This window comes from Macaca thibetana, chromosome X (genome assembly GCF_024542745.1).
Source record: "Macaca thibetana thibetana isolate TM-01 chromosome X, ASM2454274v1, whole genome shotgun sequence".
Classification (NCBI taxonomy): domain Eukaryota; kingdom Metazoa; phylum Chordata; class Mammalia; order Primates; family Cercopithecidae; genus Macaca; species Macaca thibetana.
The window spans coordinates 137,832,751-137,848,670 of record NC_065598.1 but is presented as its reverse complement, the minus strand read 5'-3'; the positions used below and the strand labels follow the sequence as shown (position 1 = coordinate 137,848,670).

The 15,920-nt window shown below is 41.4% G+C and overlaps 1 protein-coding gene across 2 annotated transcripts; it reads right to left on the bottom strand.

Moving 5' to 3' along the window:
• Positions 1 to 4,493: 4,493 nt before the first annotated feature.
• Positions 4,494 to 12,950, bottom strand: LOC126945977 (sperm protein associated with the nucleus on the X chromosome N4). 2 transcript variants are annotated; one of them, XM_050775913.1, is made up of 2 exons: positions 12,782 to 12,950; positions 4,494 to 4,794 (listed from the first exon to the last, which is right to left on the bottom strand). In XM_050775913.1, the coding sequence occupies exons 1-2, from the start codon at positions 12,857 to 12,859 to the stop codon at positions 4,573 to 4,575; spliced, it is 300 nt and encodes a 99-aa protein (XP_050631870.1). In that variant the 5' UTR covers positions 12,860 to 12,950; the 3' UTR covers positions 4,494 to 4,572. The 2 variants fall into 2 exon arrangements, with proteins under 2 accessions (XP_050631870.1, XP_050631871.1); XM_050775914.1 differs by having other exon boundaries at positions 4,507 to 4,791; positions 12,782 to 12,934.
• Positions 12,951 to 15,920: the final 2,970 nt, after the last annotated feature.

Below are 15,920 nucleotides of genomic sequence, written 5' to 3'. Positions count from 1 at the left end.
TAATAAGTGTTTGTTGAATAAATTATGTATATTGAAGACTCAATGCAACAAATATTTATTAAGTACTTATTACATGCTAGACACTTTCTGAAGTCATGAGAATATAGTAGTGAATAAAACAGGCTGAGATAATTGTTGTCATGGAATTTGTAATATACTGGAGAAAGCAAACTGAAAACAAGAAGAAGAAAGTAAAATATATTTGAGAATGATAATTATTAACAAGAAAACAATAATGCCAGGAAGGCATATAAAATGTTAGCTATGGGGACAGGAGGTGTTGGATAAAACTTTACATAAAGTGGCCAGAGAGGAACTCAAGTGTAGAGGTACCCATGGGCTAAAGACCTAAGGTTATTAATTAATGTAACCAATAATAATTTAGGTGCGATCTGGCACTGTGTATAGAAGGGAGAAAATAATTCCAGGCAAAGAGGAAAAAATGAGAAACAGTCTCCATGTAGAAAAGACATTGGCACATATAGGAAACTGAAAGACACTCAGAAAGCCAACAGTTATATGATTTTACAATTCAAAAAAAAAGAACAATGAAGAGATTCAAATGTCACTAGTGCAAGTGCTTTCAAAGAAAAAAAGGAGATCACAGTGTAAGTAGTTACAGATATCATGTAAAGACCTGAGTTCTAGCACTTCACATCAGAATCAACTGGGATTCATTATGTGTTGAACCGCTATTGAAAGTCTATTATTTTCTTCTGTTTATTTTAAGATCGCTACAGATTCTAGAGATGCATCAGTCCACTTACACACTGCTATAAAGAACTGCCTGAGACTGGGTAATTTATTTAAAAAATAAGAGGTTTAATTGACTCACAGTTCAGCATGGTTTTGCAGGCCTCAGGAAACTTAGAATCATGGTGGAAGGAGAAGGGAAAGCAAGGTACCTTCTTCACAAGGCAACAGAAAGGAGAATGAATGCATGAGGAACTACCAAGTACTTATAAAATCACCAGATCTCCTGAGAACTCACTCACTATCATGAGAGCAGCATGGAGGAAACTGCCCCCACGATCCAATTACCACCACATGGTCTCTTTCTTGACACATGGAGATTATGGGGATTACGGGAATTATAATCCAAGATGAGATCTGAGTGGGGACACAAAGCCTAACCATAGCAATAGAGAAAACATCCAGGAAGTGGTTAGGAATTGATGAACAGCAGTTTCCACTGATAAAGTATAAACACTAACTTCCTCATACTAACTCCCTTAAGGCAACTCAACAGTATAGTCTGAGAACGTAGTCAAGCTGGGCGAGTGAGAAACTGCAGGCATTCATTATTATGTTCTTTTATTCATATAATTTATGTTATTACAGAAATGGCTAAGAGAAGAATTCTCCCCAAGAAATTTATTTTCCAAGAAAAAGGAGAAGATAAGTATGTAGATAGAGAAAGCATATGCTCTAATTAGAAGAAATGATATGAGGTATTGTGAAGTGTGTAGGCTCTGGGTTCAGCATGACTGGTTCAAATCTTGGATTCTGACACTTTCTATGTGAACTTAGTCATTTATGTATCTAGTGTTTATCTCGTTTTTTTTGAAGGGAAAAATGATAATCGCCTCATCAGGTTACATATGGTCTTAAAAAGAGTACCTTGAATGTGATAAGCACAATGTTATTGTTTCTTGTAAAATTATCATTGACTACATTAATTTTGGAATGTTTATTAAGTACTCAGATGAATGCATAAACTAGTGAGCTTGGGCTTCAGGGAGAGATTTAGGGTGAAGATATAATTTTGGTTGTCATATGCATATAGATGTCATTTAAAGCAGTAAAGGATAAAAGCGCAGAAGGATAAAAGGGTATGTCTAAGGACTGAACTCTGGAGCACCCTAGCATTGAAAGATCTTAGAGATAAAGTGTGACTTCAATATTCCCCAAATCGAGGTACAGATTCAATGTACGCCCAATCAAGATCCCACCTGCATTTTTTGCAAATATTGACAAGCTTATCTTAAAACCCATGTACATTTAAAGGGCCTAGAACAGCCAAACCAATATTGTAAAAGAAAAGCAAAGTTGAATGACTCTCCCTTTCCTATTTCAAAACTTACCACAAAGCCATAGCATTCAAGAAAGCATACTGCTTAGATACTTTTAAATGTACTAATTGATAGAATAAAATTTAGAGAACAGGAATAAACTGATAAAGCTATGGTCAATTGAACATAGAAAAGGATGTCACAGTAATTCAATGAATTATATTTTCAACAAATGATGCTTGGACAACTGGACATCCACATACAAATAAATGAATATAAATGCCAGAGTGTACTTGGGAATTATGGAAGTTCTATCTAGAACAGAAAAATGTTTATCAATGATTGGTGAACCAAAGGAAAAGAGATATAATAGGGCTTCTCATACTCCCTGATTCAGAGTGAGGATCTATGAGATTTTTCTATAGAAATCAAGGGCCATGTCCATATTATGTTAGGCTTTTTCCAAGATGGACACCTGTAGTGACAACAGATTTTGGAAGAGAAATTTTGGACGTTAGAATATGCCTAGGTCCTGAAGACAAAGTTAGAAAAGAGCCAGAAGAAAGATTTTCATTATCCCTTCTTTTGGTTACCATCCATCTGCTCTTTAACATCCTTCCTCCACTTAAAAAAAAAGATCTTGGCATTTTCCAGAACATGGATGGACCAGGAGGACATCACACTTAGTTAAATAATCCAGACAGAAAGAAAAAGATTATATGACCTCATATGTAGACTATATAAATAAGGGGTTCAATAGATAGAGGTAGAGAATGAAACATTGGGGATTGGAGAAGAAATGGGGAGATGTAAGTCAAAGGATACAAAAGATCAGATATGTAGGATGAACAAGTATAGTGATCTAATGTACAGGGAGACTAAAGCTAATGAATTATATCACTAACTTTTTTTTAAATAAGTAGAGTTTAGCTGCTATTGTTACACACTTAAAAATGTGAGAAGAGAGATATGCTAATCATTTTTACCACTGTAACCATTTTACTTTATATATATATATATATATATGTATACATCCCATAATAACATGTTGTAAGCCTGAAATATACCAAATAAAATGTCTTTAAAACATTAAAAATCCATCACATTTCTATATACTAACATTGAACATGTGGAAATCAAAATTAAACACATGACACTATTTACAGTCACTCAAAAGAAAATGTAATACTAAGGTAGAAATTAAACAAAACATGGACCAGAAGGTGGGTACAAATATTAAAAATCCAAATATCTTTCTTAAATTTATATAATATAAAAATATATCCGACAAGGGAGGAACAGATTAGACATACATAGATGCGTCTTAAATATAGGCCTGAGTGAAACATTAAATATTGACAATGGATATATACATTAAAAACAAATGTCCGCAAACAATAAAGTATATTGACAGTCATACAAAGAAAAGGATATACATCAAATGCATTACAATGATTGCCAATGAAGACAAGAGGAATAAAACTGGGCCATGGAAATAAAGGAGAGTGAATGAGTGAATAAACAGGAGAGTGTCTTGAGCCGTTAACTCAAGGAATGCAACTCAGCCCTCTACATTGATGCCAAAACCACTCTATTGTATTTCCACCAATAAAAACGATATTTTATTTTAGGGGAAGAATTTCTTTTCTTTTTTTTTTTTTTTTTTTTTTTTTTCTTTTTTTTTTTTTTTTTTTTTTTTTTGAGACAGAGTCTTGCTCTGTCACCCAGGCTGGAGTGCAGTGGTGCGATCTCGGCTCACTGCAAGCTCTGCCTCTAGGGGAAGAATTCTTAATCACTGACATTCTCTAGAAATGCTGGTGTATGGAAATGGTAATAAAAATACCAGCTTTTACTTGAATTCTTGTATTGAAATTCTCTGTAGACAATGCTTCTGTTTGTTGCCTACAGTAGACACAGGCCACTCCCAGTGCCCCACACTTGGTAGGTGACTGCTCCACCTAGAGTTTCTTATCAAGTGCCCTAGTATTGGGACCTAGTATTGGGACCATGTCCTCCAAACACCATTATTTTATTGTGTATGGCATGCTCTCTTACTTTCTGTAGGGTGAGGTTCTTGGTCCTTTTGAGGACCTTCAGCTGCTCACAGCATTGGGTGAGTTATAAAACACACCACTCTGAGGTATGTGGCCTGAAGGTGGTGATTTTGATGTCTTCATTTTGGAAAGAGTGTCACTGTCACCCACATACAATACAGATCTTTTTATGTGCTCTTCTAAATATGCACATGCTCCAAGGAACACCAAATCCTTTTCTTCCTCCCCTGTGAGATAAAATTTTCAGAAGAAAATCTGTCTCCAGGAATCAGTCTCCCCTGGCCAGTCCTTATTTACAATGTCTGCCTAACCTGTGGATCTGTCTGCCAGTGCTACAGGATCTCATATCCCTCTGTTCTCAAATGCCTATCTTTTCCCTTCCCTTCCTCCCCACCATTAGAAAAAAAGGCAGAGGTATACACAGTCATCAGCTCCTCAAACTGATTTTATTGTAATCATTGCCATCAGTGGCAATGATTTGTCCAATTTGGTTTCTCTATGTTGGACTAATTCTCCCCACCCTCCTGTGGAGATCCTGCAGATATGTTTAGGTCTCCTTTCTCTTTGATTGGATCAGTGGAGTTCTCGGTGGGCTCTTTATTCTCCAGTTGATTTGAATTTCTTTTCTTATTCTTCCTGTAGTAAAACACTAATGTTGGATATTTTGCTTTTACTGTCTCTTTCAAACTCTGTTCAGGGGCTGAGGCTCTGTCCAGATGCTTCTTCTTCTGGTTAAAAAAAAAAAAAAAAAAAAAACAGGGAGAGGCCAGAAAGGCGTTATTTTGGGTGAAGAGGGTAGAGAATAGATAGCAAGGGGGGTTTTATAAGAAGGAATGCAGGTTGAGGAAGGGGCTTGTGTCTGAGAAGAACAAGGTGGAATCTGGGTAGGGATCTATGGGGAAGAAGAGGAGCATGGGTAGGGTCATCTGTGTTACTCCAAACTGCACAATTTTGTAAGCTCCCTGCTATTTCACAGACCTTGGTCAAAGTGAAACATTCTGTAGGGGTTCAGGCTGTGAGAAACATCCTGCCTAACCACTTGACTACAAGATGGACAAAGGCCCAACTAAGAAACATTCCTATCATATCTTGCTGGGCAAAGGTCCAAGAAATACCACAATGGCATCCCACAGGAAAAAGGGTCAAACCACCTGATCATAAGAATATCTTAATATCCTGCCAGGCAGCATCCCATACTGCCCAGCTCCCTCCCACCCATACCTGTAAGTACCCCAGCCTGTAAGTGGTAGTGGGCTGTGGCATTAAGCTGGTCCCCCACTTCTGCAGCTGTCAGCAATATACCTGTGTAGGTGTTTTAGTGGTCCCCTCTTTGTGTGTCTTTCTTTAACCCTTGCCTTCCTTTCAAAACCTAACATTTTGGTGCCAAAACCTGGGATGGGGATTGAGTTCTACCAGGTAAGTCTTCTTTTGCATACTGGAAAGCAGCAAGCAGCAAAAACTAGACCTGAGCCTGTTTCCATATCCTGAGTGGACTACCTGTTTCCAGCCCAGTTCTCCTTATTGTCTCATCATCTCCAGTCCTGAGCTGACCTCTAGGTCCTGATCAAACTCACCGTCCTCTTTGCTTCCTTCCCCTTTCTGGGTGGCTCCAGGAAGGATCACCCCCATTGCTAGACCTTACATCCAACACCAGTCTCCAGTTAGTGTGTGAGTCTCCCTTTTCCTCCTTTCCAGATTTTTCTCTATTTCTGCTGGTTCTCCAGAAAATCCTAGCACTGGATTGGAGGTCTCCCTGGTCACCAGGTGACCACAGCCTGCCTTCTCAGGGGATGCCTTCAGAATGCTTGCCATTCCAGCTGCTCTGGCCACCAGGGGACTGTGAAGAGCTGCCACAGCTCTTCGGTACATCCCAGCTCTCCTACATCCATTCTCCTGGGAGGAATTGGGTACTCACTTTTCTCCAGGGTATTCACTCCCCTTCTGGGTACTTGCTCTTTTCTGGGATATTAACTCCCTTCTGAGGTACTCGCTTCCCTTTGGGGTATTCACTACCCTCTGGAGATACTCATTCCCTTCAGGTAACAAAACTTTCAACTTCCAAATTGAATATAATCTAAAAAACTTTCTCTAATGCAATGGTAAAGGATCGAAAGCATTTTGCTTATCTCTGTTCATGGGTTGCTCTCTCTCTCTGCCAATCTTGTTCACCTTTTCAAATCCTCTTCCTCAACTAAAAACCCGCAAAAATGCCTCCTCCTCAGGACAAGCCTTTCTCCTCTAATTTCGACCTGGTAAACAAAACCCCTCTCGAGGTCCCCCTCCCAACACCATTTCCTCCTTCTCCTTTGGCTCTGGCTCCTCCACCTTCTTCCTATCGCCCTCCATCTGCCCTTTGTTCTTCACCACAAACCAGGTCTCACACCCACCCCCCTAGTGCTGACAACCAGTCACACACCCAAAGGCCTTCCAAAACCCTTCCCCTGCAGGAGATTGTGAGGGACAAAGGCATAATCTGAGATCATGTTCCCATCTCTCTAGCCAACTTCTCCCATATCAAAAAGAGACTTGGCTCCTTTTCCAAAGATCCCACCTCTTTCCACAAGGAATTTTTTTATGCCACTCAATCTTATGACCTTACCTGGAAAGAAATATATTTAATACTCTCCTCCACCCTCTCCCCAGAAGACAGGGAATGCATCTGGATGGCTGAATACACTTTGATGGCTGTCCAAGCCAATGCAAACACCCTCCACCAACAAGATGCTGCCCATAACCCAATAGGGACCCTAGCTGTCCCAAGGACTTACCCCAGTTGGAATTATCAGGCAATTTCTGTGGACAGACAGAAACAAGGCCATATGATATCATGCCTTGTAGCTGGCATAAATAAAGCTGCCCATGCTCTTTTCCTCTCCTGCCTTTCAAAGGCCATAAGTAAATATACCACCTAAAGCCCTAATACCAATAAGGGCAAAATCCACCTTCATTTACACTTTATCTCCCAGTCAGCCCCCAACATCCAAAAGAAACTTAAAAAACTAGAGGATGGCCCTCAAACCTCCCAAAGACATGTAATTGAAGTGGCATTTGAGGTCTTTAATAATAGAGAGGAAGAACTGAAAACCCCAAAATCCAAAAAGGACCAGACTAAATACCAAATGTTGGCAGCTGCCATTCAACAGGTTTCCCAACGCATACAGAAGTCCTCAATCTTGCAACAGTCGTTGCTAGGAGTCTGTTATAAGTACAGCCAACAGGGACACTGGGCAAAAGCCTGCCCTAATCCCAGGACACCCAGGAAACATTGCCCCATCTGTGTTATCAAGGAACACTGAAAGTCATACTGTGCTCAGCAAAACTTTTCATCCCGCTTCATAACCTCTAACTGAAGACTGACAGGGCCTGGAGCCGACCCGCCACCTCCCCTCTCCCCGCCCCACACCACCATCACCACCTCAGAACCCAGGATAACACTTTCAGTCTCTAGTAAGCCCGTGTCTTTCCTATTGGATACAGTGGATAGTTATTCAGTTTTACCAGAATATTCTGGACCTCTCCTCAGTTCCTCTATCTCTATTGTGAGAGGCAATGAAATCCCCTCTAGGCACAAACAGACTGGTCCTTTATTATACAATCTATGCAACACCCCCCTTCACCCACACCTTCCTGGTTATCCTTCAGTGTCCTATCCCTATCTTGGGGTGGGAAATGTTAAGTAAATTCCAGAACTCCATGCAATGTGGCTCCTACAATTCTACTCCTTTTATTTTACTCTGCCACCCAAATGCTTCCCTCTCCTCCCCCTCATCTTCATTATCCACCCTGTTACCTACTGTTAATTCTAAAGTTTGGAACGTTTCTAAACCCACAATAGCCACACACAACATCCCAGGTAAAATAACCCTTCAAACTCCTCCACTTTCCTTCATCAGTCTCAATATCCCCTTAACCCAGCTGGCCTCAGGGCCCTCAAACCTATTATCTGTAAAGTTTAACAAGCTCAAATTCTCAAGTCTGTCAACTTTCGCTACAACCATCCCTATCCTGGTTGTCCAAAAGACAGATGGGTCTTACCTCTTGGTCCAGGATCTTGGAGTTGTTAACCAGGTGATGGTACCAATTCATTAGGCGGTCCCCAACCCATATACTTTACTCTCCCATATTGCCCCATCCACCATACACTTCTCTGAATTTGATCTAAAAGATGCCTTTTTCACTATTCCCTTAAATCTGGCTTCCCCAAATTTTTTTTGCTTTCATGTAGTCAAATCCTAATACTCACACGTTCACCCAACTAACATGGACCATACTCCCACAGGGGTTCCAGGATAGCACCCACCTATTCAGACAGGCCCTCACCAAGGACCTAGCTGAACTTTCCCTTCCTTTTGGCACCCTCCTCCAATATGTCAATGACCTCCTTCTCTGTAGTCCCTCCCTTAACCTGTCAATACAACACACCACTAAGGTTTTAAACTTCCTCCATAATTGAGGATATCGGGTCTCACTCACAAAAGCTCAGGTAGCCCAAACCCAGGTTCCTTACCTTCAGTTTCTCCTAACCTCTAATTCTTGGGCCATCCCAACCCAACAAAATGAGCTAATTCAGGACATGCCCCTTCCCCACGCCAAAAAGGACCTCTTCTCCTTCTTGAGCCTTGTGGGATACTTTCAGCTGTGCATTCCCAACTTTGACTTGCTGGCCAAGCTGCTTTACACGGCCTCACATGGGCCCATCCTAAAACGCCTGAACCCAGCTTGCCCCATCAGCTCCCACTTAAAAAATAAATAAATAAATAAATAAATAAATAAATAAATAAATAATGCCCTTTAAAGGCCCCGTCACTAGGACTGCCCAATCCCACCATCCTGTACTTTGTATGTACATTCTGCCCAAGGCCTTGCTCTTGAACTACTCTGCCAAACATACAGCGATGCCCCAGAAGCCATTGCACACCTCTCAAAACAATTGGACTCTGTCATCCAAGGCTGGTCACTCTGACTAAAAATCTTGGATATGGCCACCTTGCTGGCCTTAGAGGCACAGAAACTCCCTCTCAACCAACACATTACTGTTGCATCTTCTCATAACCTACAGGACGTCATAAACCATCAATCCCTTCTATCCCTCCCATCATCCCGCTTACAGCAGGTACATGCCTTACTCATAGCTAACCCTGTAATCACCTTCAAGAGATGTAAAACTCTCAACTCAGCCACCCTCCTCCTTGTTAATAACTCTAACTCTAAGCTCTCTCACTCCTGCCTGGACCTCTTAAACTCCCTCTCCTCCCGCTTCCAACATATTTCAAAAGCTCCTTTGAGGGGAACACCTACATGGTTCATTAATGGAAGCTCTTTAAGGGAGCCATGTCCAGCAGCTGTCCAAGTCATCATTGCCAAAAATGAACTCCTAGAATCCAATGCTCTCCCACTCCATACTACCTTTCAACAAGAAAAGCTAGTAGCCCTAACCCGGGATCTCACCCTAGCAAATAGAAGGAGAGTTAACAGTCAAACCAATTCCAAATATGTGTGGCACATCCTACACTCTCACACCTTAGTCTGGCAGGGAAGGGGTTTTCTAACTACAAAAGGAACCCCCATGAGAAATAGGAAACTTGCACACAAGCTGCTGGAGGTGGCTAAACTACCACCGAAGGCCACCATTATCCACTGAAAGGGACACCAAAAAGCTACTGATGCCATAACAAAGGGAAACTTCTGAACACATTCAGCAACCCGGCAGGCAGCCCTTAAAATTTCATCATTATTGCCCATTTTTCCCAGCATACAACTTGTATATACCCAGGAGGAATAAACCCCACTTGCCCAGGCTGGCGCCATTCGGGAAAAAATGGTTCTACCTCAATGATAAAAGTGTCTTGCCCAAGTATTAAAAACGTTCTGTACTTTTATATGTGCACAACCATTTCCATGCTTGTTACTGCCCCTACCCCGGCTTTTAAAAACTTCTATACATTCTTCCACCGTGGCTGCCCATCTCAAAGATATTACTAAGGCATCTTCCCTTTGCACTTAAACTTCCCCTCAGGAAGCTATCAAATCATCTCCTTTCTCATACACCAGGCCTGAGGACACACACCAGGACAGGACTAACAAATCAGCTTCACCCACGTGTCTCCCAACAAATGATTCCTATACCTTCTGATAATAGTAGATACATTCTTTGGATGGATAAAAGCTTTTCCTACAACCACCGAAAAGGCACACACCATCACTTCTGTTCTCTTCACTCATATTATCCACAGGTTTAAACTCTCCTCTTGAATTCAGTCAGACAATGGGCCAACATTTGTTTCACAGGTTAACAAACAGCTGGCAAAGGCTCTAAACATTAAGTGGGCCTTCCATATTCCTTACCTCCCCTAATCTTCAGGTAATTTAAAAAAAAGAAAAAAACCCCTAGAGGTTAAAATGTCCCAGGCTTCACTTCTCCTATTGGTCCTCATGCATTTATGAGCCATTTCCCCAAAGCCCCTCAGCCTAAGTCCTATTCCCCCCAGCCCAAAAGTCCATCCTCAGAACGCTCCTCCCTGTCCTACAACCAGGGGACTGGGTCTGAGTCGCAGACTCCCCCTCCTCCCGTCTCCAACCTAAGTGGACGGATCCTCACCAGGTTATCCTAACTACTCCCACAGTGGCAAAGCTAACATCCTTTCCACACTGAATGCACCATTCCAAACTAAAAAGAGCACCAGATCTACATCTAGAAATTTCCTCACCCCCAAATTATTCTCTCTCCCTCACAGGACAAACCTCACTGCACTTAACAAGAATTTCAGAAGTTGCCAACCCAGAACACCTTAGTGCATAACAATCTCTGTCTCCAATTTCCAATATTTTACCTCCAACTTTATTTTAGATCTTTCCTGGTTTCCCTTCCCCATGTCCCTGGATAGTCCTGCCAATTTCTCACACTAATGCAGGAGGTAAGACTGCAGGGCACCTTCCAAAATTTCACTCCTACTCAAATCTCCTTTTTCTCCTTTTGCCCTCTTTGTCTGTGGAATATTCTAAGTCCCCACCCCAAACCTCTAACAGTTGAGCCCCCTTCATCAGCCTCATACGTTGCTTCTTAAATCAGTCACACCCCCATCTTTCTTCCAACAGTTCAATTCATTTGTCCACACAAATCCAGCAGTTCACAGCCCTTCCTTTCAAACTGTCCACATAAACCTGGTCCAAAATAAACCTGCATCTCACCTACTCAGCCAACTCATTCCCCAAACCTGTTTATAATCTTGCTCAGCTAAACACCTTTTCCCCCCAATCCATCAAATCCACCCACACAGTCACACACAGGGCTGTCACCCTCCTTTGCCTCATAGCCTCCTAACTAAACATGATACAAGTCGGATTCCATAAAACACCTCTTACCAAACCCTCCCCTCTCTGACGGTGCCACTCTCCATGTATTCAACTCAAGGGTGCTCCCTGGAAAAAATCCACAAACATTTCCCTCAACTGCAACCTGTATCCTTCTGCCCTATCAGGACCGCAATGACTATTAGTTACAAAAACCCACTTATCTCTCTCTCTCCAAAAGCAACCTTCACCTCCTCCCCCACCAGCATTTTCTCTCATGCCTTCAGAGTGGCTACCCTTGCTGGCAGCTATTCAACTTGGAAAAACATAAAAGTTAAAACAAAGGGTTTGTGCACAATTCAACCCCCACCTTCTCATGGCTTGCCACCATGACCTATAACTTTTGTCTGTCCACCCCCAGTGTCTTCTTCCTTTGTGGCACAAACTCTTATCTCTGCCTACTGGCCAATTGGTCAGGAACATGCACCCTGGTGTTTCAGTCTAGACATTGACATTTTGCCTAACAAGCAGACCATCCAGGTTCCTTTAGTAGCTTCTGTCTCATCTTCCTCCACACACACTAAGCAGGCTCTACATCTCATTCTAGTGTTAGCAGAACTAAACATCTCTGCTGCACTCAGCACTGGGATAGCAGGTGGCCCCTTTCTTAGGGCCCTTAATCTTCCTCCTCCTGATACTGCAATTGGCCCATGTATACTCACCTTCATATCCTGCTTTATCTCCCGAAGGCCAAACTCCCTCGTCCACGCAGCCACCCAGCAACACATGGATACCATCCTTCTCCTCTGCCAAGTCCAGTACCAGTGCCCCCAGGAAAACCACTCTGAAGTCCAACACCCACTGCTTCAAGACCCAAACCCTGATTACAGCTCCCCTATTCAGCAGGAGGCAGCCAGATACTCAACAACGCCCCTCTTCCTTTTATACTAAAGTAGAAGGCAAGAATATTAGTTTAAACTGCACTATTTTGTAAGCTCCCTTCTAGTTTGCAGACCTTGGTCAAAGTGAAACATTCCACGGGGGTTCTGGCCTTGAGAAAAATCCCACCTAACTGCCTGACCACAAGGTAGATAAAAGCCCAACTAAAGAAACATCCCTATCATATCTTGTTGGGCCTAAAGGTCCAAGCAACACCATGGTGACATCCCACCAGAGAAAGGGCCAAACTGCCTGATCATAATAACATCTTGTCAATATTCTGCCAGGCAGGAAGCCATACTGCCCAAACCTCTCCCACCCATACCTGTAAGTACGCCAGTCTGTATGCAGCGGTGGGCTCTGGCATTAAGCTGCTCCCCCATTTCTGCTGATGTCTGCAGTATACCCGTGTTGCTGTTTGACCCGCCCCCTATCTGTGTGTCTTTCTTTCACCCTTGCCTTCCCTTGAAAACCTAACAATCTGACCTTGTCAACTTTTCTGTTGTTGGATTCACAGGGGCTTTTCATTTTATTCTCTTTGGTGCTTGAAGTTGGCTCTTCCATGATTATGGTTGGTTGGAGAATTTCTACACTAGACTCTTCTAGGGTGCAGATTTCCACAGCTGTATTGAAGCTTTCCAGTGGGCTGTCCCAGAGCTTTTGCCCACCCTGTATATATACCCACCTGAGAGCAAAACAAAGCCACACCCTTGAGCTTTGTTTGATCATACAGGCAGCGTCCCAGCCAATGGCAGTCCTGGGGTGGCTTTGGCATCACAAAGCACCACTGCTGCCCACTCCCTGGGCTTGCGGGGGAGGGGAAAGTGGTGTAGAGGAAACCAAATGTTGTTGTTGTTTCGGCATCCCCTGAAGACGATGCATCCCAAATGGATCTGCCGCCGCTCCTCATTTCTCCATGTTTAATGTTCATGGCTCACATGGAAGCGAGAGGATGGTTCCTTCAAGCCCTTCCCCACAGCCATTCCTAGTAAGTGATTCATTCTTTTGTCTTCCAGCACCCACCATGCCCTAGTATTTTACATGTCTCACCTCAAATCCCTCCAAGCTAGTGTAGCTACATTTAGTTATTGGTGGAGATGTGAATTATCCCACTTCCCTCCTACAGTTCCTTCATATTCACCTTGAAGACCATTAACTTTCAGGTTTCTGCCAGGCAAATTTCAATCCATGTTCTTTTTTCCAATGTCCATGGGGTCCTCTTAAGTTTTCTATTTCTAGTCTGAAATCATGGCCTTCAGTCTGCCAGAACTTCAGTGAATAAACATTCTTACTGGGTATCCTAGTCTTGTTTCAACTCAGGGGTGTATGTTCATAGCAAATGTAGTCTCCCAACATGGATTTTACCAGTGTGTAGGGTTGGGGGAGGAGTGGGTATACATATACTGCAAATTGTTCTGAGTGTTTACATGCAGAATACTATCTAACACCAACATGTGCACCAGTGTGGGCATTGTTAAATTTTGTAATGGAGATTGTATCCAGTGCAAAAGAAAAAAAAGGCATTTAGTGTGGAAGGGGAGAAGTAAAATTATCCTTCGTCAAAGACTACATGAGAGCCTGTGTAGAAAAATCAATCTTAAAAGAAAAGGCTTCTATAATAATTGAGATTAGCAAGATTGCAGGATAGGAGATCAACACACAAATCAATTGTATGTTTATATGTTGGAAGTTATATATTAGAAGTTTATATATTAGAACAGTCAGTGTTTCAGCCAATGGTAGTCCTAGGGTGGACTGGTAGTTAATTTCAACAACCAGAATTTGAAATTAAGAACAGTGCAATTTAAAATATCACAAAAAAATTAAAGGCTTTAGGATAAATCTGAACAAAAATGTAAATGACTTACTTGTACAGTTAAAACTACAAAAATTGCAATGATAAATTAATAACATAAGGAAAAATCGAGATGTATGCTCTGATTTTCGGTTAGAAGATTCAATATTGTAAGATGTCAGTTATTTCCAAATTCATCTGTAGATTCAACTCAAACCTAATAAAAATTCTAAAAAGGTTTCTTAATAGAAATTGACAGGATAATTATAATATTCATATGGAAATGTAATGGGCCTAGAACAGCCAAAAGAAAAGTGTTGAATCTTAAAAAGCTCTGGATTGCATCACTGTCAATGTTCTAGTTTTGATAGTGTAACGTGGTGGTGTACTGAAGATTTTACCATTGGGAGAGGCTGGTTGAAGGATACATAAGTTCTCTATGTACATATCTTTGAAGCTTCTTGAGAACTTAAAATTGTTTCAAAATAAAAAGATAAAAATATTTTAAAAGAGAGAGGGCCAAAGATACAGGAGGTATGGTCCTAGATTTCTCTCACATGTTGACACCTGTCTAATTCTCTATAGGAAGTCACAAAAATCAATAATAGGAAAAATAAAATAAAATGAAAGAGCAGTAGACCCTAGAATTTTGTTTCAGTGCTCATTGAGCTCACATATCTTTATTTCATATACCATAAAATCAAGAAAGTCCTAGCAAAGTACCCTGCTGAACTCCAAACACAACCAATTTATAGCATTCCCATGAGTGCCATCTAAAAGCGAAGAAACCAAAAGAACATTGTTATTAAGGTATACATTTTTCTTAGTGAAACCCAGATGTGGTCTAGAGATTAACAATTTTATTTATTAAATACTAACAAGCTAACTTCAAAGGATTTAATTTTTTTTTGGACTCTTGCCTGCAATTAACAGTGAGAACATCACCCTGACTTGTCATGTTATTAAAAAAAAACTGAACAAATAAACAAAAACCAAAAGGCATACCACATAAAATAGGGTAGGTCAAAAACTGATTAAAATTGCTGAAAATAATAGATTTCAATTACCTTATTACCTTTTATAATTGTTTTCTAAATTTGTTTATCAAAAAATGTTTTGATGGGTATATCACTATCCAATGAAAATTTATCAAAATGTTAGGAACACATTCAGTGCATATTTCTATGGAAAGATTACAGCTGACTTTATAAAATAACTCCTATTGAAATCTTTAGTGATGATGTTATATTTTCCACCAAAAGGAATAATAAAAAATTAAAGGCCATCAGTGTACAATAAGTTCATTGTATTGAACTTTTTTTTTTTTTTTTTTTTTTTTTTGAGACGGAGTCTCGCTCTGTGGCCCAGGCTGGAGTGCAGTGGCCGGATCTCAGCTCACTGCAAGCTCCGCCTCCCGGGTTTACACCATTCTCCTGCCTCAGCCTCCGGAGTAGCTGGGACTCCAGGTGCCCGCCACCACGCCCGGCTAGATTTTTGTATTTTTTAGTAGAGACGGGGTTTCACCGTGTTAGCCAGGATGGTCTTGATCTCCTGACCTCGTGATCCACCCGTCTCGGCCTCCCAAAGTGCTGGGATTACAGGCTTGAGCCACCGCGCCCGGCCTGTATTGAACTTTTTTATTTCTGATGTTTTCAGTCTTCAAGAATATTCTTCTTTATCATATTAAGTTGAGGAACTACTCAAAGTGACTTGCCTATGTCATGCTATAAGTCAGAAATGAACCAGGATGAGAACCAGGGACTCCTGGAAACCTTTTCAGCTCTTGTTTTGGGGCCTTTGTACAAATGATATTATAAAGTGATACTAGTT